The sequence below is a fragment of the Tupaia chinensis genome, unplaced genomic scaffold (assembly GCF_000334495.1).
Source record: "Tupaia chinensis unplaced genomic scaffold, TupChi_1.0 Scaffold000489_1, whole genome shotgun sequence".
NCBI classification, from domain to species: domain Eukaryota; kingdom Metazoa; phylum Chordata; class Mammalia; order Scandentia; family Tupaiidae; genus Tupaia; species Tupaia belangeri.
This window is the reverse complement of record NW_006160001.1, coordinates 4,711,274-4,732,373: the sequence shown is the minus strand read 5'-3', so window position 1 is coordinate 4,732,373 and position 21,100 is coordinate 4,711,274. Positions and strand designations below refer to the sequence as shown.

The 21,100-nt window shown below is 39.1% G+C and overlaps 1 protein-coding gene across 1 annotated transcript in view; it reads left to right on the top strand.

Moving 5' to 3' along the window:
• The window catches only part of SPEF2 (sperm flagellar and cilia associated 2), a 210,248-nt gene that overhangs the window by 131,399 nt on the left and 57,749 nt on the right, over positions 1-21,100 (top strand). The window contains exons 27-28 of the mRNA XM_006156330.2: positions 18,063-18,210; positions 20,185-20,313. Coding sequence (XP_006156392.1) covers positions 18,063-18,210; positions 20,185-20,313 — 277 coding nt within the window. The remainder of the gene's footprint in view (positions 1-18,062; positions 18,211-20,184; positions 20,314-21,100) is intronic.

Genomic DNA, 21,100 nt, shown 5'->3' with positions numbered 1-21,100 from the left:
ATGCAGCATTTATTATGACATTTCCATTCCTTAAGTGTCCATTGATTGAGATTGTTAATATGCTATAAGCAGAAAATGTATATAATGTTCTCATGCATTACACAACTAGTGTCTTCAAGGTTTTTTTCTGAAATATATAGGAAGTGAAGTGATTCACTGAATAAGTACTGAAGATCATAAATGAGTAAACCCACACTTAGATTATTTTTTGTGGCCAGGATTCCAAATTCAGGAACTTAAAGGTCCAATCAGAGAATGTTTTGTTTTGTTTTGAGATTAAAAAAAAAGAAAGAAGAGGAAAGAAAGTTTATTGAAAGAAAGAGCATCCAGGACCCTGAAACTGGAGCTGCTTCAGCCCACCCTATGAAGGAGACATGATATATTTATACAGAAGGGGTGGAAGGATAGGGTCACAAGAATGGCGGGTACTTTGATAAGCTTACTTGCCACTGTAACCTTATTGACCCATCTATGGGTGTCAACTGTCATAAAGGGAGGGCTCTGGTCAGTGAATTCTGGCCAAAAGTCACTGCAACCATCTCATTTTCTGATGTGAAATTACCTAAAGGCCATTGAAGAGCTGACCTAATATTTCCAGGCTTTTTATCTTTTATAAAGAAACATGGGAAGGGGGACCAGCAGTTAGCGTAATGGCTCTGTCACTGGACTCCCACGTAGTCGACCGCAGTTCGTGTCCCAGACCCGGTGGCTTAAAACTCACGCTGGGCGCGTGTGAATTCGTGCCCAAGATCCTGAGAGGAGAATGGAGGAGAAGAGATTGCGGCGTGGCCATCCCCCCGGGGGTGATTTCTCACTTTCTGTCTCTCTGTCTCTCTCTGTCTGGCAAGCGCACATGCCCTATAGCAAAAACCTCTCAAAAAAAAAAAGGGGAGAGAGTGGGGCATGGGATTATGGACTATGGTCAGTCTTCTGGAGCTACTTCATGCTGAGAAGAGTTGTCCTTTAGGGTGATGAGAAGGGGTGTGTCCCCTGGAGGCAGGTGTGAATATTGTACCCTCTGGAGGAGCAAGATGTTTTCAGCCTGTTTTGGGGTCAATTGTTGGACGGTGTCTCAGATGAAGCAGTTTAGCATTTTTTGGAGTGGAGGGCCTAAAGAAACTAAGAGTAGAGTTACAGTGGGGGCAACCATGGGAAGGATAAAAACACAATGTTTTCTTCCAGAAAGAGACAGCACCCCCTTTTTCTGCTGTAAGAAGGTCTAGACCTCTTGGGTTTTGAAGAGTTATGGACTGACTCCATGGGCATGGAGTCTACTTAGTCTTGAATCTGTAAGAAACTTCGGGATATTTTGTCTAGGCTTTGTTGAAAGTCAGAGGAAAGAGTTTTAAAGTAGTGAAGAGATGTAGACCAAAGTGTATATCCTAGTCCCATTAGTAGGTAAACACAGGTAAGTAGAGTAGCCACTGTAAAAGAACAAGCCAGTATTAAAAAGGCACGTTGAAATGTGAAGAGAGGATAAGTGCCTCAGGACTTGATTTTTGCCCTCCAATTCTCCTTCTTAAACACCTAGGTGTTTGTCAACGTAGCCCTAATGAGAAACTGGTAGCTAGTAGGTTTTATGAAATAGCACTTCCTTCTAACATAACCATGGTGTCAATTTTTACAGTATCTCAGCTTAATAGAGGCCAAAAACAATCTGTAAGCAAAGTAAGGGTTCTGTGAAGTGGCAGTTGGGGAATCCCCTGGTGGCCCTAGTAGTAGGCAGTAATGGCAGCCTGAAGGAGGTCATCCAAGGCTGCTCCTGACCCCTGCATGAGCTTTTGGAGTTTTTATTTTGTTTTATTTTGTTTTTGAATATTGAGAGCTGATGGTGATAAGAACACCTCTTTAAATACGAAAAACACATCTTAAAAATTTGGTCAACTTGCCATATATAAAACTCCTTTACAAAATTACTTTCATAATTTTTTTCTTTCCTGTTTACTATCATTTTTCCTTTTTTTTTTCTTATGAGTTTACTTTTGGAAATAACCTTAGCCTCTGATTTACACAAAAGTTAGTATCTTAACGCATTTTTATTTTTCACTCTAACGGTTACCTGAGGCTTGTCTAGTGAGCATTTTATATATCCAAGGGGGGTCACTGTGATGTCAGGCCCAATCAATCCTCAATTTTAGAGACCAACATGGACTCAGAAGTACCAGGCTCTCTTCAGAATTCAGAGCATTTCCGTTTCCAGCAGCCAACTCCTCCACGTTGTAGACAGACCTCAGTGGGGACGGGGGAATGCCTGTCATGGGTATTGTCTTTTCTAGAAGCCACTTTTCACATTGGAAAAATTTAGTCTGCTCTAAAACAGAAGCTCTGATCTAGAATTTTCCAGATCCTGACCTTGGGGGAAGTTCCTAGCCTTCAGGATTATCATGAGTAACTCTGGATGTTAAGTTAAAGTTAAATCAAAGGTTAAGGTGACTTGCCATTTTGAAACCTGTTCTGATCTGTGAGGGAGAAACTGTGCTAACCTAAGTTCTAATATATCCTGTTAGTTTGGTTTGTTTTGTTCACCAGAGACAGAAAGTGAGAAATCATCCCCCAGCAAGGATGACCATGTCATACTCCTTTTTCCTCTATTCTCTCAGGATTTGGAGCACACATGCACACGCACCCAGCATGAGTTTCAAGCTGCCAGGTGTGGAACTCAGACTTCAGTAGGAGTCTAATGACATAACTATTATGCCATCTACTGGTTGCCAGCAGGGTGGAGCCCATTTTGAAGGTTTAAAAAGCATCTGGCTATTGGCTATTCAAAAGGTCTATCTGGAGAATGCAGTCATAATTTAAGCTTTCATTTTAATGGCTAAACCTCTTGATAATCTAACTTACACTAGGGTCAGGCCAATAGATCTGTCCCAGTCTCTGAGATTGTAGCCAAGGGGAGAGTCTAAAGGGGAAGACGCTTAATTGAGAGAAAGTGTTGGAAGGCAGAAGTTGACAGCCAGGCTCTGGCCTTAACCCATCCCACCCTATGCCTCAGCTATTGTCCTATCAGGCTTCTGGATAGGAGTTTCTTAACGCTTGTCTCCTATACCAAGATCTACCCCAAGTCAATTCTGGGATCCCTTTATTATAGGGCCATATGAATGTTTGTCTCAACTGGAGGTGACCAGCCAGGCTAAATTTATCTTTTGCTAATTGGTAAGCAAGCAAACAAATGGGAAACTGACACACTTGAGCCTAGAGGGTAGATGGGTTGTAAGGGGATTATTTATTTATTTATTTATTTAAAGAATCTCCCATGAGTGTGCCTTTGAAGAGGATTTACTGAATGCCCATGTTTATCTTCTCCCCCACCTTGGGAAATCTGATATCTCCACAGGAGCCATTGAGCTTTTAATTACATATTGTATGTGTGTATATATATATTATATATATATATATGTGTGTGTGTGTGTGTGTGTGTGTGTGTGTATATATACATATCAGAATTTTAAACTTCTAGCAATTTTAACATTTAGCATAAAACAACAGCATATGAATATGCAGCTAATAAACTTTAAAATCTTAGTTTAACAAGTTTCTTAGAGCTCTAAGGAGGACTCATGAAGAACCAGGGAGTCATCCAAGCCTTCCATGAGTCCATGCTTAACACTGGATTTACATCTTTTTAAATATCAGTTTTACCCAACAGAATGATCTTATTAATAGATTTACTCTTGTAAAGTTTAAAAAGTCAAACAGTAGAGTAATCCAAATTTTATGTTAATCAGAGTATATTATTTAAAGATGACTCAGATATTTTACAAATATCACCTCAATTAAACTTTACTTTAAGATCTTAAGTATCTGGACTATCCCATTTATAATTGCTTAATTTTTTTTCGTTAGCCATTATTCCTTGACGACTGTTGAAAAGCAAAATAATAGAAAAACTAGTCCTTGATCTATCTTCCTGTTAATTGTTTTTATAGCATGTTAAATATTTACCATACATAACATATACACATAAATGTCAGCTGTTTTACTCAATAAAACTCTGGATAAAAATATATGCTGGAAATTATAAAGATCTTCATCTATTAAATTGTTCCTTTTTAATATATTTGAAACCAGTTTATTTGTTAAAGATTTACTCATCACATGAACTTAAAAAAAGCATTTACATGAATTTATGTAAGTGCTCTTGTTTAGTCATAAGCCAAATTGAACAGAATTCCTTAAGGACTTTTACCATATAACATATGACATACCATAAGAACAGATACACATGCACATATGTATACACAAACAAAATATCTCATCCTAAGAGGGGGTTTGGACACCTGGGACTTACTATTATAGAAAGGAATGAGCAAAGACTTGATCTCCCAGAGCACAGAATAAACGTGGACTCTATAAAGTAGGTTGTGGCCTCTCTCTGATCTTTATGAAGAAAACAGGCAAAGGGAGCAAGAGACCAGAAACTCAGAGCAGGAAAAAGTGACTACAGTATCAATTTAAAAATTAGGTAACTTAGAGGCAACGAAGAGAGTAACCCAAGCCTCAGCCAATTCATTGGAGCCAGATCCATTGTCAGGGCCTGTCAATCCGAGGTTCTGGAGGAAGCAAAGAGTGTGTCGTGGTTGGTTGGGAAGAGATCTCAGGCAAGTCCCCCTTGAGCCTGAAATACTCCTTCAGTTGCAGAGGCTACCATTTAGAAAGCCTCCTTCTGTTCTTAGGACGGTTACTAGTCTCATTCCCTTTTTTTCTATTCACCTGTACTTATCACAGTTATTAAAGACCTTGAAGACTAAGTCTGTGAGCTCCAGTCATGGGGTCTGAGGGCCGTTTTCAAGTCTTTGTAGCTTTCACCAAGTATCAGGGGCTGACTAGGAGATGAACTGAATTGCAAGGACTCATCGGCCTCTTCTGGCATCTGGATCTAAGTTAATATAGAGGTGAAGGGTTTCTGAAGGCCTAGAGAAGTAGACCAAAGCTTTCATCTGGACTCTGAGTAAATTTATTTAACCTTATTATAATTGATGGGCTTAGTGTGGCCCTTTTCGTCCCTTCAGTAAGACAAGAGAGTGAGTGGTCTCACTGTCCACACTCTGCAGATCTGCACTGATAGTCCCAATGAAGATACTGACAGACACAGCTGTGGAGCCAGAGGCATGAGCACTGGACTGCCCAAGATCAAAATCATTTCCCTATTTCCTTGTTTTAGCCCAAATATAAACTCTCTTTGAAATTAATGCAAGTATAGAAAATGATGTGAATGTCTCACCAGGATAGATCATGAGACAGAGTGAGGTATTTAATTGTTTTAGTAAATTTAGTTGGATGGAAAGAAAAACTGTCAAGTATAGCTTCAATTTGAGAGAGATCAGACATTGAAAAAGGGCATGGAGTTGAATAATATTTTCAGCTCCTGCAACTTTTTTTTTGAGGACTTTTTTGAGATGTTTTGCCTAAGAGTGCATGCACTTTTGCCAGAGAGACAGAGACAGTGAGAGGAAGAGTGAGAAATCACCCCCTAGACTGCACTGTAGTCCCTTCTCCATTCTCCTCCTTGGCTCTTGGCACACAGAGACACATGCCTGTCTAGCTTCTGCAACTTTATGGACTGGTAAAAGAGGTACAAGGATGGTAGAAGGTTGATGGGTAGGGGAAGTATGTTAGGTTCAAGGTCTTGTTGGGGAGGAAAGAAGGGGAAGACACCAGCTGGGAGTTTTTGGTTTCAGAAGATGATGAAGAGGCATCAGAGGAGGAAGAGGTAAGCAGAGGGGAGAAAGGCAGGGGATGCATGGTCAGAAAGGTCAACGTGAGAAGAATCCTATGTGGGGACAGAAGGGGGTTTGCAAAGGAGAAGGATTTGAAATTCAGTGCAGGATTGGCAGAGAAAGGGGTGGGCATAGAGAAAGAAAAAGGCCTGGAGAAAGGGAACTTCAGAACCTTACCCTTACATCGGAAAAAACTGTCAAGATTGAGAAGAATTTAGAAATTGAAAGTGCCTTTTTTGGCCACTGAAAGTTTATATTAAAGAGTTATAGAAAAAGATGGCACTGCGGGGCTTCATTTCACCTCTAGGATACACCATGTGGAGGTCCTTTCAGGAAACGGGTTAAAGGGGTAACCTTTGGAATATTGAGTGTTGCCCCTGGTGGGCAGTGAAGTGAGAGGACAAGAGACCCACAGGAGAATTTAGTAGACTGAACATTCCCTAGTCTGAAAATTCTCTCTGACAGCAGCGGGGCACATTTGAAGAGGGCTATCCCCCAGCTCAAGAGGGGCAAGAAAGGACCCGGTCCTAACTGGTGGAGGAAGGCATTAACCTAGCACTAGGATTTTTTCTCTGTGAGGGAACCTGGTCCCTGGATGCCACCTCTGAGTCATGTGGTCTAAAGTCTCATCACTCACTTGAATGAGAGGTCTGATGTGACATGCAGCAGAGAATTCTGGCAAGGGAATGGATTCTGCTTGAGATGGCTGCCTCCAGTGAGTCTCCTGGCTTTGGCCAGTGAGTCTCCTGGCTGTGGCACCCAATGTTAGGGTTCAGAGTAAGAATCAGGAGGTGCCATCTCAAGAGGAAAAGGAAAGTTTGAGAGAAAGAGTGCCCGAGGGTCTAAAGCCAGAGGTGCTTCAACTCCCAATCAAAGAATGTTAATGAGGCAGTCAAGTGTAAGACAATAGGGAAGGTGGGACAGGGGCCACATGAAACTCATACACCCCCCCCACACACTCCTCCAACCTTCCCCCCATCTACAGAAGCATATGCTACTTAGGGCACGTGAACTTTGCCATATAAGAATGAGGCCCAGCTGCAGCCCTTGCCTGATGGTTAAGGCAGCTAGATCCCATGTGGCCTACTGCACAATTCGAGTACCAGACCTGGTGGCTTTAGGAACACACTGGACATGTGTGCATGTCCAAAAATTCCAAAAGGAGGGAGAGATGGAGAAAAAGAGATTGTGATGTGACCATTCCCTATGGGGGTGCTTTCTCGCATTCCTTTTTCTCATCTCTCTCTCTCTCCAGTCAGTTCACATGTCTGGCAAAGTAAAATGAGAAAGGAAAAAAAAAAAAAAAGAATGAGGCATAAGACAAGAGAGTGAGTGGTCTCACTGTCCACACTCTGCAGATCTGCACTGATAGTCCCAATGAAGATACTGACAGACACAGCTGTGGAGCCAGAGGCATGAGCACTGGACTGCCCAAGATCAAAATCATTTCCCTATTTCCTTGTTTTAGCCCAAATATAAACTCTCTTTGAAATTAATGCAAGTATAGAAAATGATGTGAATGTCTCACCAGGATAGATCATGAGACAGAGTGAGGTATTTAATTGTTTTAGTAAATTTAGTTGGATGGAAAGAAAAACTGTCAAGTATAGCTTCAATTTGAGAGAGATCAGACATTGAAAAAGGGCATGGAGTTGAATAATATTTTCAGCTCCTGCAACTTTTTTTTTGAGGACTTTTTTGAGATGTTTTGCCTAAGAGTGCATGCACTTTTGCCAGAGAGACAGAGACAGTGAGAGGAAGAGTGAGAAATCACCCCCTAGACTGTACTGTAGTCCCTTCTCCATTCTCCTCCTTGGCTCTTGGCACACAGAGACACATGCCTGTCTAGCTTCTGCAACTTTATGGACTGGTAAAAGAGGTACAAGGATGGTAGAAGGTTGATGGGTAGGGGAAGTATGTTAGGTTCAAGGTCTTGTTGGGGAGGAAAGAAGGGGAAGACACCAGCTGGGAGTTTTTGGTTTCAGAAGATGATGAAGAGGCATCAGAGGAGGAAGAGGTAAGCAGAGGGGAGACATAGGCAGGGGATGCATGGTCAGAAAGGTCAACGTGAGAAGAATCCTATGTGGGGACAGAAGGGGGTTTGCAAAGGAGAAGGATTTGAAATTCAGTGCAGGATTGGCAGAGAAAGGGGTGGGCATAGAGAAAGAAAAAGGCCTGGAGAAAGGGAACTTCAGACCCTTACCCTTACATCGGAAAAAACTGTCAAGATTGAGAAGAATTTAGAAATTGAAAGTGCCTTTTTTGGCCACTGAAAGTTTATATTAAAGAGTTATAGAAAAAGATGGCACTGCGGGGCTTCATTTCACCTCTAGGATACACCATGTGGAGGTCCTTTCAGGAAACGGGTTAAAGGGGTAACCTTTGGAATATTGAGTGTTGCCCCTGGTGGGCAGTGAAGTGAGAGGACAAGAGACCCACAGGAGAATTTAGTAGACTGAACATTCCCTAGTCTGAAAATTCTCTCTGACAGCAGCGGGGCACATTTGAAGAGGGCTATCCCCCAGCTCAAGAGGGGCAAGAAAGGACCCGGTCCTAACTGGTGGAGGAAGGCATTAACCTAGCACTAGGATTTTTTCTCTGTGAGGGAACCTGGTCCCTGGATGCCACCTCTGAGTCATGTGGTCTAAAGTCTCATCACTCACTTGAATGAGAGGTCTGATGTGACATGCAGCAGAGAATTCTGGCAAGGGAATGGATTCTGCTTGAGATGGCTGCCTCCAGTGAGTCTCCTGGCTTTGGCACCCAATGTTAGGGTTCAGAGTAAGAATCAGGAGGTGCCATCTCAAGAGGAAAAGGAAAGTTTGAGAGAAAGAGTGCCCGAGGGTCTAAAGCCAGAGGTGCTTCAACTCCCAATCAAAGAATGTTAATGAGGCAGTCAAGTGTAAGACAATAGGGAAGGTGGGACAGGGGCCACATGAAACTCATACACCCCCCCCACACACTCCTCCAACCTTCCCCCCATCTACAGAAGCATATGCTACTTAGGGCACGTGAACTTTGCCATATAAGAATGAGGCCCAGCTGCAGCCCTTGCCTGATGGTTAAGGCAGCTAGATCCCATGTGGCCTACTGCACAATTCGAGTACCAGACCTGGTGGCTTTAGGAACACACTGGACATGTGTGCATGTCCAAAAATTCCAAAAGGAGGGAGAGATGGAGAAAAAGAGATTGTGATGTGACCATTCCCTATGGGGGTGCTTTCTCGCATTCCTTTTTCTCATCTCTCTCTCTCTCCAGTCAGTTCACATGTCTGGCAAAGTAAAATGAGAAAGGAAAAAAAAAAAAAAAAGAATGAGGCACAGCATGGTCACACTTTCCAATTTCTCAAAAAAAGTCAGAAATCCAGTTTTTATATGAAACTACTAATTTTAACATATAAGAAGTGAAATAAAAGTCTTAAAAATGCTTTATAAAGTCAGGCAAAACATGTATCTGGTCTGTAAGTCCCTAGTTTGTAACCTCTCTGCTAGGCACTTTTCATAAGTGACTTATGGGGTAAGTACCAGTATCCTCTTTATAGCAGAGAACTGAGTTTCAGAAAAGTTAAAATTTTGCCTACGTTCTCCCAGCAGGTAAGTGTCTAAATGAAATTTGAACCAAAGTCTACATGACTTCAAAGTTTATATTCTTCCCACTTAAAGCATAACAGAAAAGGATACAGATAACATTAATCTGAGCAGAGGCATCACACCATACAGAAGACACACATAGAATTTAACTCAAATTAACAGCTGTGCCCTCATCCACAGGTCCTGGGATCACCAATGGGCTTTCTCTTTTTGTTCAGTGCCAAGCCTGCTTTGAGTTTCTCTGTCACATCCCATTCAAACAGAAAGCTAAATCATCTTTTTAAAAGATTTTACAAAGGAGGTAGAAGAGGAACTTGCATTACAGCAAACTATTAAAATTTCCAATTGGGCATTTCCCAAGTCTGTTCTTGGCCTCTCCGCCTTCAGGATTCTTTCTTCTGACCCTCTCACACAACCTCAATGTCTCCATTCTTTACCCCTTTGTCTTTCTTTGCTCTCTACATTTCTTTCTTTTCTTCTCAGAAGTAGTTGCCTTACTTCTTTTAAAAATACTTCAGTAGATTTTGACAGACACAGGAAAATTCAGGAAAGGTCATCATGTGGGTTAATGAAGCCACCTAAAGTGAATACAATCAGCTCTCACCATCTGTGGGCTTTGGTTCCAGGTCTGCTTGCAGACACTGAAATCTGTTGAGGCTCAAGTCCCTAATGATCTAGTATTTGCATAGAACCTGCACATACACTCAAATAGACTTTAAATCTCTAGGTTACTTACAATATCTAATGCAATGTACATGATGTATAAATAGTTACTTAGGGAATATGGCAAGAATGAAAAGTCTGCATGTTCAGCACAGACACAGCCATCATAGGCTGAACTATGAGGCAGTAACATGACATCGTCACTCTGTACATGGTTGAATCTGAGAACCGAGAACATAGGTATGGAGGGCCAACTCGATGTATGGCACCATTAACAGGAGGAGAAATGAAACAAGGTCTGTATCTGCTTAGTCCTACTAGGCCCCTTCACAGTGTTAACCCATTTCATCCTCACTAAACAGCATGGCCATCTTGCCTTTGTTGGAAACAAGTCTGCATCTCCAAACCATGTAGAGTAGCTTTGCCTACTTTTGAATTTTTAATAAATAGGCTCATATATTTTTTTGTGTGTATGTGTGTGTGTGTGTGTCTCCTTTTGCCCAACATAATTTGTGAGATTCATCTCATGTTTGCTTTTGTTGTCCTGTTGATTTGCATCTGCATCTCCAAACCATGTAGAGTAGCTTTGCCTACTTTTGAATTTTTAATAAATAGGCTCATATATTTTTTTGTGTGTATGTGTGTGTGTGTGTGTGTCTCCTTTTGCCCAACATAATTTGTGAGATTCATCTCATGTTTGCTTTTGTTGTCCTGTTGATTTGCATTATATGAATGTATCACAGTTTATTAGTAACTACTCTGTTACTAATCCACGATTGGTCTCCAGTTGGTGTCATTATTGATCCTTCTGCTACGTGCATTCTTGTACATGTGTGTTGTTACTCATGTGCACGGTTGGTTGTTGGGCATATACCTAGCAGTGTGTGTTATCATCAACATCACTAAATGATACAACGCGTAATACTTTAGCTTTCTGAAGTAATGCTAAATCCTTCCTCCATTTCACTCTGCTATAGCATCTTTCATATATTGGATGACCACATTTGTGCAAATCTATTGCATTGTTCTATTTGTCTGTCCTTATACCAAAACTATTCCAGTATCATACTATTTACTTATTATTGGATGAGCAAATCTCCTCTTACACCTGTCAAGAGCATTTTGGCTCTTCTTGATTCTTTATCTTTCCATACAAACCTTCAAGTTAGCTTGTCAAGATTCACAAAAACGTCAGCTCTTTTTTCTTTTTTTAAGACAGTATTTATCAGATGATGGACATTCCTTTTCATTTACAGTACTATGATCATTTTTAAATTTCTTGAATTGTATCATCAAATGCCTTTTTTTGGTCTGTTAATACTGTACCTGATTTATTTCTCCATTTTTCTGTTAATGTGGAAAGTTATATTGATTGATTTTCTAATGTTAAACTTACATCACATTCTTGAACTTAGTCCCACATTGTACTGAAGCATCATCCTCGTTTAGGATTGTTTAGGATTTTTTGAATCTTTGTTCGTGAGTGAGACAATTCTACAACCTTTCTCTCTCATATCACTCTTGTCAGCCTCCAGCTGACAAAGTGATAGCAGCCTCGTAAGTCAAGGCTGGACATGTTTCCTCTCTTTCTGTTCTTTAGAAAACTTTGTAAAAATTGGAAGTATTATACTTTTTAAAAATATTTGGTATCATTCACCAAGAAGGAGGCCAAAATCTTTATAGTATAAGTTTTTCTTACCCTCTCCTCACCCAAGGATTCATGTTCTTTAACAGGTACACGGTACATTGTTTTTGTTTCTCTTGGAAGAAACTAGAGTTGGTTGGTAAATTTTACTTTGTGAAGATGTTTTTCCATTTCAAAATGTTTAAAGTTATTGGCATGAAGTTGATTGAATCACCCTCTTACAGCTGTGGCAATATCTGCAATATCTCTTTGATGTCCACTTTGCTGATTCTCACATGGATTATTTGTGCTTTTTCTCTTCCCTGATTAGTTTAGCAAGAAGCTTATCAATTATATCAGTCCAAAGAACTAGCTTTTAAGTTCATTGATTAATTTCAGTGTTTTTTTCCCTTAATTTTATTCTATTTTCTATTTTCTAGAGGGTTGAGATAAATGATAGTTTAGTCATTTTTAGGCTTTTATGCAAGCATATGCATTTGCCACTATAGAGTTCTCTCTGTGATTTACTTTAGCTTCATCTTAAAGGTTTTAATATAATGTTACTTTTATCATCTAATTCAAACAATTTTATGGGTATATTTTCAATTTTCCAAATGGTATGCTACTTTCTAGCTTGGTTATGTTTTCATCAGAGAACACATTCTCATAAAATGTTTTGAGATCAGCTTTCACAAGGTTATTTATGTCCTCGACATATATATACTTTATTCACTTAAGTGTTTAAGATATATATTATCCATTGTTTAATACCTTGTTTGATATATATTATTGTTTACATACATTTTATGTATTTATTTTTTCATTTTTTAAAGCTTATTTAGTGCTTCCATGAGAGAGATGGAGAGATAGACAGTGAGATAGTGAGACAGGTGCCCTCCCAAAAGAGTCTTTAGGCCCTGATCCATCCCTGGTCTCGACCAGCCTGGATTTTGGGCATGCATGCACACATCTCAGCATACTCAGTAATGCCTTGAGACTGTGAACTCAGGACCTTTCCCCTGTAAGTCTGGCTACATTACCACTGTGCTACTACCTGGTCCCATCTTCATTTAGTTTGCATGTCTCACATATATATTTTTATATTTAAGATATGCAGTATGCATTCTAATATATACTGTTATGTATTATATGTAAATTAATAGATTAATACCTAATATTTATTAAATATATTATTTGTTATGTATAAAATAATTATATATAAACATGTATGTTAAAAGTATATATGATAATTATGTATACACATATATGTCACCGTTTAAATTTTCTTTATTCTCATTGTATTTGTTTTTTCCTTCTTTGAATAGACAAAAGAGTTATATAAAAATCACCCATTATAAAAATAGATGTATTCATTTCTATCTGAAACTTTTGCCAGTTTTTGCTAAATTCTTAAATCTTCCTGGGAAACTGAATCTTTCTTATTATGAAGTAATCTTCTTTAATGATAATGATTTTCCCCCTAAACTAAACATTTGAATATTGTTTACATGTTATGTCTTTAATCATCCTTTTATTTTTATGCTTTATGTGTCTTCTATTTTTTTTTTTTTTTTTGGAGAGGTTTTTTCGCTATAGGGCGCGTGCGCTCGCCAGACAGACAGAGGGAGACAGAGAGACAGAAAGCGAGAAATCACCCCCCAGAGGGGACGGTCACGCCGCAATCCCTTCTCCTCCATTCTCCTCTTGGGATCTTGGGCACGCACGCACACGCGCCCGGCGTGAGTTTTAAGCCACCGGGTCCGGGACGCGAACCGCGGTCGACTACGTGGGAGTCCAGCAACATAGCCATTACGCTAACTGCTGGTTCCCATGTGTCTTCTATTTCTTGTTTTTCTCCTCTCTGTAATTTTGAAAGTAATGCATTCTATTACTGTTCTCTTAGTTGTTTCTCTAAGAATTATACTATACATTATTAAATCATAAGAATGTAAGGGTTATTCAGTCAATATTTCATGGTATTAGTCTTAGGAAAACCACTAGGAAAATTAGTGTATGTTATGTCCTAGTTACCATAAGGAAGAAATGAAATAAGTAAAATATCTAATCCAAAGAAGAAAGGAAAGGACGAAAAAAAATTCAGAATACACAATATGAATAGAAAGCACATAGTGATAGATTTACACCCAAATACATCTACAACTACATTAAATTAAAATTGGCAGAATTATCCAGATCAAAGAAAATTACTGATGCATATATTTCAATGAGGGTGTGCATATGATGCTTTTAAGGATAAAAAATAACCTTCCATATTGACCCACAAGAAGAACAGAACAGTGCAATGATTTCCAATTGTCTACAGAGAATCTCAAACCCTTGTCCTAGAAGCCTCAGGGATTGCCCTTCAACATCCTGGCATCATCTCATCAAACCCTCTGTGAACCGACTGGATGTTGCTGACTGCATTCTCCCTGGACGTTACCAATTTCAAAGTCTTGGCTAGTGACATTTTTTCCTTCCTAAAATGTGTTCTTCTTTCCTTCTATTTGTTTAAATCCTATACTTTTTGAAAATTCTCAGAACTGGTTTCTACTTTGATTCCTGCAAGGTAGTTGCCCTTTTTCTGTAGTTTTGGCCCTCTGTTATCATATGCTCTCTCAATCCTTGTAGCCGTTATTGTCTCTTACTGCTATGGTTCTTAGATGCTAGGCTATTATTTGTCGTATTTGTCTGATTAATTGTTTGCTTGAGTATTCAACGAGATTATAAAACATTTAACATACCCTACCATTAGCATAAAGCCCACACTTAACCTTACTACGCCTTCACTACAGTCTTGAGATGCTACTACTGATGATGCTGATGTTAGTATAAATGACATAGTGGCCGTGGTGGTCACCACAAAGACCACAAGTCCGAAGCACCAGATGCAGGAGCTCTAAAAATGACATGAATTAGTTTTTTTGTTAGCTGAGCTACATAATATATGGGTCTTATCAATCCCATTGGAATCACTTGGGAAATGACATATTAAAGAATACATTCTTAGAAAGAGAGGATCATACAGCACAGGAAGCATGAGCTACACCTCTTGATTAAGCTGTATGACTTTAGGAAGATCACTTAACACCTCTGAGAGTTCAGCTCCTTATCTGTAACATGGAAGATATTATACCTATCTTTCTTATTTAGAATGGTTGAAAACATCCAATAAAATAATGTACGTCAAAGTGCTTAAGAAACTGTAAATATAAAAGATCATTATATTAAACATTTATTTAACATTGAATTATTTTCCCTGTGGACTTTTAAGACTCTCATAGAAAACATAAGAAAAACAACTGTTCAGTAATTATTATTACAATAATTATATTTGGATCCTGCCTTTTTGTGTTTCTAAGAGAGTTTTATGACTTTGATGTCACATGGTCATAAGGGAACCTTGAGTCCCAAATGAGACAGGTATGATTTAGTAAATGTTTGCAAGGCAGGTGGTACTGGCTAAGATTAGTGCTATTGAAATGAGATTGCTTTAACACAGGCTTTTTCCTACACAGCAGTTTTACTAAGAGTTGTTCATTTAGTGGGCTGTGTTAATTTTTAGCAAAACTTTCTCCTAATAAGCAGGTATGTAATGATTTCAAAGAAACAAGTCATATTTAATGCCCACAATGTCAAGGCATTATGTCAAAACTTCTCTTCAGCCTTACACACTGGATTGCCGAACGTATTGTGTATTATGTTAATTTCTCAAAGAGACCAAGAGGTCTTGGAGGGAAGTGGACCAGAAAATGCAGATAATTAGGATGTATAATTATGCAGGTAATTATGATAATTATCATCATCATCATCACAAGGTTGTTTACAAAGGGAAAAATCCAATTTTAAAGAAAATTGCTAACTTGTGCTTTGCAAGAACAGATTAAAAAATGAATTGCTTGCAATTTGGTGGTGGTGGGGGGTGTGAACTAGTCTCATTTCAGCTTTACCACGAATTTGAAAGTACAGTATATAACATGAAATCCATTTTTACTGAAAGGACATCTTGCAAGAAAGGAACAAAAAAGAAAAGAGCGAACAAACAAACAAAAAGCTGACTTGCTCTCTGACACTTTTCTGTATACCTTCAAGGTTCTATTGGTATTAAAGAAGATGTGGGTGCCTTCTGTGGAATCTAATTATTCTATAAGAAATAGACTAATAAGCATTTACTGAGTGGTCTCTATGAGTATAGTACAAGGGCTGAAAGGTACAAGAATTCAAAGAAGTAGGACTTGCTTATCTCTGGGAGGATGGAAGCCCATTTGTAAGGTATGGCAATGGTAATAATCCTGGAACAGTCATGGACAGTTATAGGGAGAGCATGACAGGAGTTTGAAGAAAGCAGGGAACTGGTCTATCTCACCCACAAGACTGTAAGGGTCTTGGAGGATAGAGTTTGTACCTCATTCACCTTTCTATTCACCTCCTCTATCTCACTACTCTCATCTTCTTACTCCACTTTCCGCCAGAAATAATTCCAGGCTTGGACTTGAGTAAGTATAAAGCTCTCATGGACCTCTATTTCCTCACTAGTTACTTTATTGATATTTTAAAGTTTTCCACCATGTGTTGTTCCTGGTGTGTGTGTGTATGTGTGTGTGTGTGTGTGTGTGTGTGTGTGTGTGTTTTGTCTCTTCCTTTGGGATTCTTTTCTCAGCCCTCAAGCTACATTAGTAAATGCCCTTCACTTCCCCAGGGGACTGGACTTATTTCAAAGGTCCTGTATCTTTTTTTTTTTTTAAAAAAAGAGATATTTTGTATTGGGTGCATGCGCGTGCCAGAGAGACAGAGACAAAAAGCGAGAAATCATCTCCAAGGGGGGATGGCCACACTGCAATCCCTTCTCCTTCATTCTCCTCTCAGGATTTTGGGCACACATGCACAGGCTCCCAGCATGAGTTTTAAGTCACTAGGTCTGGGATTCAAACCATGACCAACTACGTGGGAGTCCATCAACATAACCATTATGCCATCTGCTGGGCCCAAAGGTCCTGTATTTCCATAAGCCCTAATTCTTTTTCTAATTTACAAAAAAATATATATATTTATGATGCTTTGATATACCTAGGCAATGATTAAATCAAACTAATTACATATTAGGTCATCTGAAAAGTCATGATGCATTTTCGTGTAGAAAAACATAGAAAATACATCACGACTTTTCTGATGATCCAATATTTATAACCTCACTTATCTTTTTTGTGGTCAAAACATTTAAAATACAGTCTTTGAATAATTTTAAAATGGACATTAACTATGGTAGATCACCAGACCTTATTGCTCTTGTCTAAGCATAACCTTGTACCCTTTGATGAACATCTCACCTTTTCCTATCCCACCCACTCATCCACCCCAGCCCCTAGTCAGCCTCATTCTGTTCTCTATTTCTATGAGTTCAGCTTTTTTAGCTTACATATAAGTGGGATCATTCAGTATTTGTCTTTCTGTGCCTGGCTTATTTCACTCAGTGTAACATTCTCCAGATTCATCCATGCTGTCAGAAGACAAGGTGCTTCTGTGGCCTGATGTGCAGAGCCAGTCTTATAGAGGAGGTGGAGGGATCCCTGCAGTGCCTGGTCCTCCTGGCAGGGAAGGACAGAATTTCCCATTTAGTGGCTAGCATAGGGTGACAATAAAGCCAATCTCTCAAGCCAGGATGTTTGTGAAAGTGAAAGGAGGGGCTTGCTGGAATGGATAGAAGCTGACTAGCTGAGTAGAAGAAGCTAAGAACCATCATGGTAGCTGTGGGCCAGGTCATCCTCATTAGTACTGAATCTTCCAGAGATGATGCCTAAGTGTTCCAGGAGAATGGCAGCCCAGGATTCAAGCGTCCACGAGTCAGCCAACATAGGGCGTGCTTTCCCCAAAATTGGGTGGAGGCTGTAAAATTATCTTTCTCACTTTATGTATAAAGCACAGAAACACACACAGGACATAGGAATTATGTTTCTGTAATATTCAAATATCACAGAAAATTAGGAGAAGATATCAAAGAACATTCATAGAGGGTCAGTTCTAAAATTAAAAAAAAATAAAAAAGATTAAGAAACAATAATATAGGAAAATGCCCCAAGTAAGAGGCCAAGAAATAACAGGAACTTAAAAGAATAGCTAGTGTTAAATTCATAGAGTCTGTAATTGAAAAAGAAAGGGGTTTGTGCAGAGCCATGGAGTCGTCAGATCTGGAAGTGGCAGTGAGAAAACACGAAATTGCACGGCAGTCCAGGCCTGAGAATGAGCAGCCCCCACACAGATGGCTACAGGGAAGCTGCATCTTGGGACAAGGCCAGGTTTCCATTTAAGTAAAACACCCCAGTGTGTGTTTTGTAAAAATTGAATATGTGGGCATGGTTGTTTACAGTGGAATAAGGTTTCAACAGAATCTAGTGATGACTAAATCCAAATGATTATCATATTTCATAAATGTTGCATTCACTGAAATATTGCTATTATGTAACCAGGTGGCTACTGAAATTCATCAGAGGCTCATGGAAGAAGAAAAAGAAAACCAGCCAGCAGACCAAAAAGAAAAATCTCCTCTATCCAGTGCAAATAAAAAAGCCAAAAAAGAACTGCCCAAGAAAAAAAAAGAGGACAAAAAATTAAAAGGTATTTTTTGGTTTTAACACCCAGAACCCTGGGTGCTTAAACCACTCCTGGGTAGAAAACAAGCATTTAACCAGGTACATTAGTCTTTAAGCTACTTGAATACTGTTCATTAGGTTTGATCTAGAGATCTGGGCTTCAGTGAGCTGTGGTAGAAGCTGGCAAATCATGCTGGACACCAATCTCGCCGAACTTGTTTATCCAGATGGCCTGATATATCCAGGGTAAAATAAAGTCAAAGACTGTTTTGAACAGATTCAAAGGATTTCCGAAATGGCACTATATAATCAGATGTCTGTGCAAAAAGCTGACACTTGCAATAAACAAGAGAAATTTAAAAGGTTTATGTATGTAATTTCCAGATATGCTTTAATTCTAGCAAATCCTTCTCTTTTGGAGGCCTCCTGCCTAAATCTCTACCTCTGAGACATGATGGAGAAAAAAGGAGGAAAGAAACCTCAGGCAGAGAGACCTCCAGTTTACCTTAGGGGTAGTTCTGGCACAAGCATTACCCTGCCCTCTGAATGCTTCTACTTGGACATTTTAAGAGAGGAAGAAGTGGGGAGAACATGAGCAAAAGCTGCTCCCCTTATCAATTGCTTAAGATCTCTTTATTAAGTACCTGCTATATGAAACGCTCCATGGTGGGAGACAAGGCTATGACAGTGAATTAAAAGCAAAAATCAAGACCGTGGTCTTGGCTCAGATTGCACTAGTTGAGCAGTAGATTCAGACCTTTGACCAATTATTATTTTTTGATAGGGGACAATTAGTACCTGAGATCAAGCCCACCTTACTCCATCTGAGGGGCACAGGAGAACACTTCGCAGATAGAGTACGTTTACACAGCTGAGAGTCAAGTTAAGAAAAAGCTCTGAGGATGGAGGAGGGGGTGGTTGATGATACTTGAAACAAAGGGAAGAAAAATTGCTCAGTAAATAACATATTACTTTATTTTATCTCAGATGGTATATATATATATATAAATATATATACACACACATATATATTTACCATCTGAGAAAAATATATATATATATATATACATATATATCTCATATTCATATATATATATACATATATATGAAAGCTTTTACTCAAATTATACATATGTATATGTGTATTTGAGTAAAAGCTTTCATTTACTTTTATGGAATAACTGAATCCAATTCCTTAATTTTATAGATGATAAGACAGTAATCTAGAAAGTTTACTCTCACCACCTATTACTTATACATACCTCTGTTATTGCAAGAACCATATCTTCTTATAATTTCTTCATTCATGTTTATGTCTTTTTCACCAAACTTGAGCCCTTTTAGGTCAGACCCTCAGGAAATATTTGTTTAACTGAGTAGAATTATGTAAACAACTAGGGCCTGAAAACAGAATCACAGTGCTATATTCCATGGGTAAATCCTCAGACAAATACTAATGAATTCTTATTTTCTGATTCTCTTGCACACTGAGATACTTTTAGTTAAGTACTAATTAAAAGATAAGTAACAGATACTTGATCATTACCTACATTCCAGCTGTATCCTCAGGAGGATATTACTGGTCTTTTCTTGGTGTAAACCTGGGAAACAGCTTGCTAATACAAGCCGTCCCCACAGAGTAGTATTTCTGCATGTGGAGAATGGCATCAGCACTATATTGAGGTTTGCTCATTTCTGTCAGCAAACTCTGAATTTTATCACTTTGGGGGCCATAACCTCCTCTGCACTCGCTACACACATCAGTCTGGGGATGTTACACAAATGACTTATTTTACATCAGTCTAGCCCAGGTACCACATGAGAATTTCCAAAGGACTGTTGGTACTTTACTACTCACAGTGAGAGGTTCAAGCTTCCTTGTTTCTAAATCACAGAGGTTTATAGCTCTACAGTCTTTGCCTTGTACTCATTTTGCCCAAGTACGGTGTATATTCTTGTATGTTGGTAGTTTACTCAGCACATTGCATTGCTTTTTCAGGTATATCACCATCTGTAATAGAATCCTTTCCTGTAATAGTAACACAGGAGGAAATTGCTGAAATGGAAAAGAAAAATGAACTGAGACTCAAAATAAAGGAAGAACATCTTGCTGCCCTGCAATTTGAAGGTAGCAATTGGAAACAACTAAGATGTTTTTCAGTAGAAAGTGGACCAGTAGGCAAAAGACCCATAGTTGGCTCTTCAATTGCCTCAGACACTGTTTATAACACAAAGCAAATCAACTGAAAAATACAACATTGAATTGGTTGCTTTCCCTTGACCCGACAAGCACCTGATTTGACTATTGTATGAGTCAGTCGGGTGTTCTGGCATCATCTGAACAGACTTAATTAAATTAAAGAGGCAAAAGGAATTCAAGAAGGGGTTAGAGGAGTAACAACAAAAGTAAAAACTCAAAGGAAAAAAAAAACGAAAAATGTTTAGAAGTCGATGCGATTTTTACAGGCTTAGGTAGAAGCTACGTTAAGTAACTGATTTTATATTATGATAAGAATAAATTAAGCCTCTCATTAGGAAAATAAATTTGAATAAAGGTTGACATGACCTGAAAGTGAGTTCTTGGGAGGAAAGGCCATAGAAGAGCCAGTCACATACCCCTTTTTTTCTTTTTTCTTTTTTTGGAGAGATTTTTGCTATAGGACACATGTGCTCGCCAGAAAGACAGAGAGAGACAGAGAGACAGAAAGTGAGAAATCACCCCAGGGGGATGGCCACACCACAATCCCTTCTCCTCCACTCTCCTCTCAGGATCGTGAGCATGCACGCACTTATGCCTGGCTTGAGTTTAAGTCACTGGGTCTGGGACTCGAACCGCAGTCAACTACATGGGAGTCCAGCAACATAGCCATTATGCTAACTGCTGGTTCCATATACCCCTAATTTTAAGGGCCTTC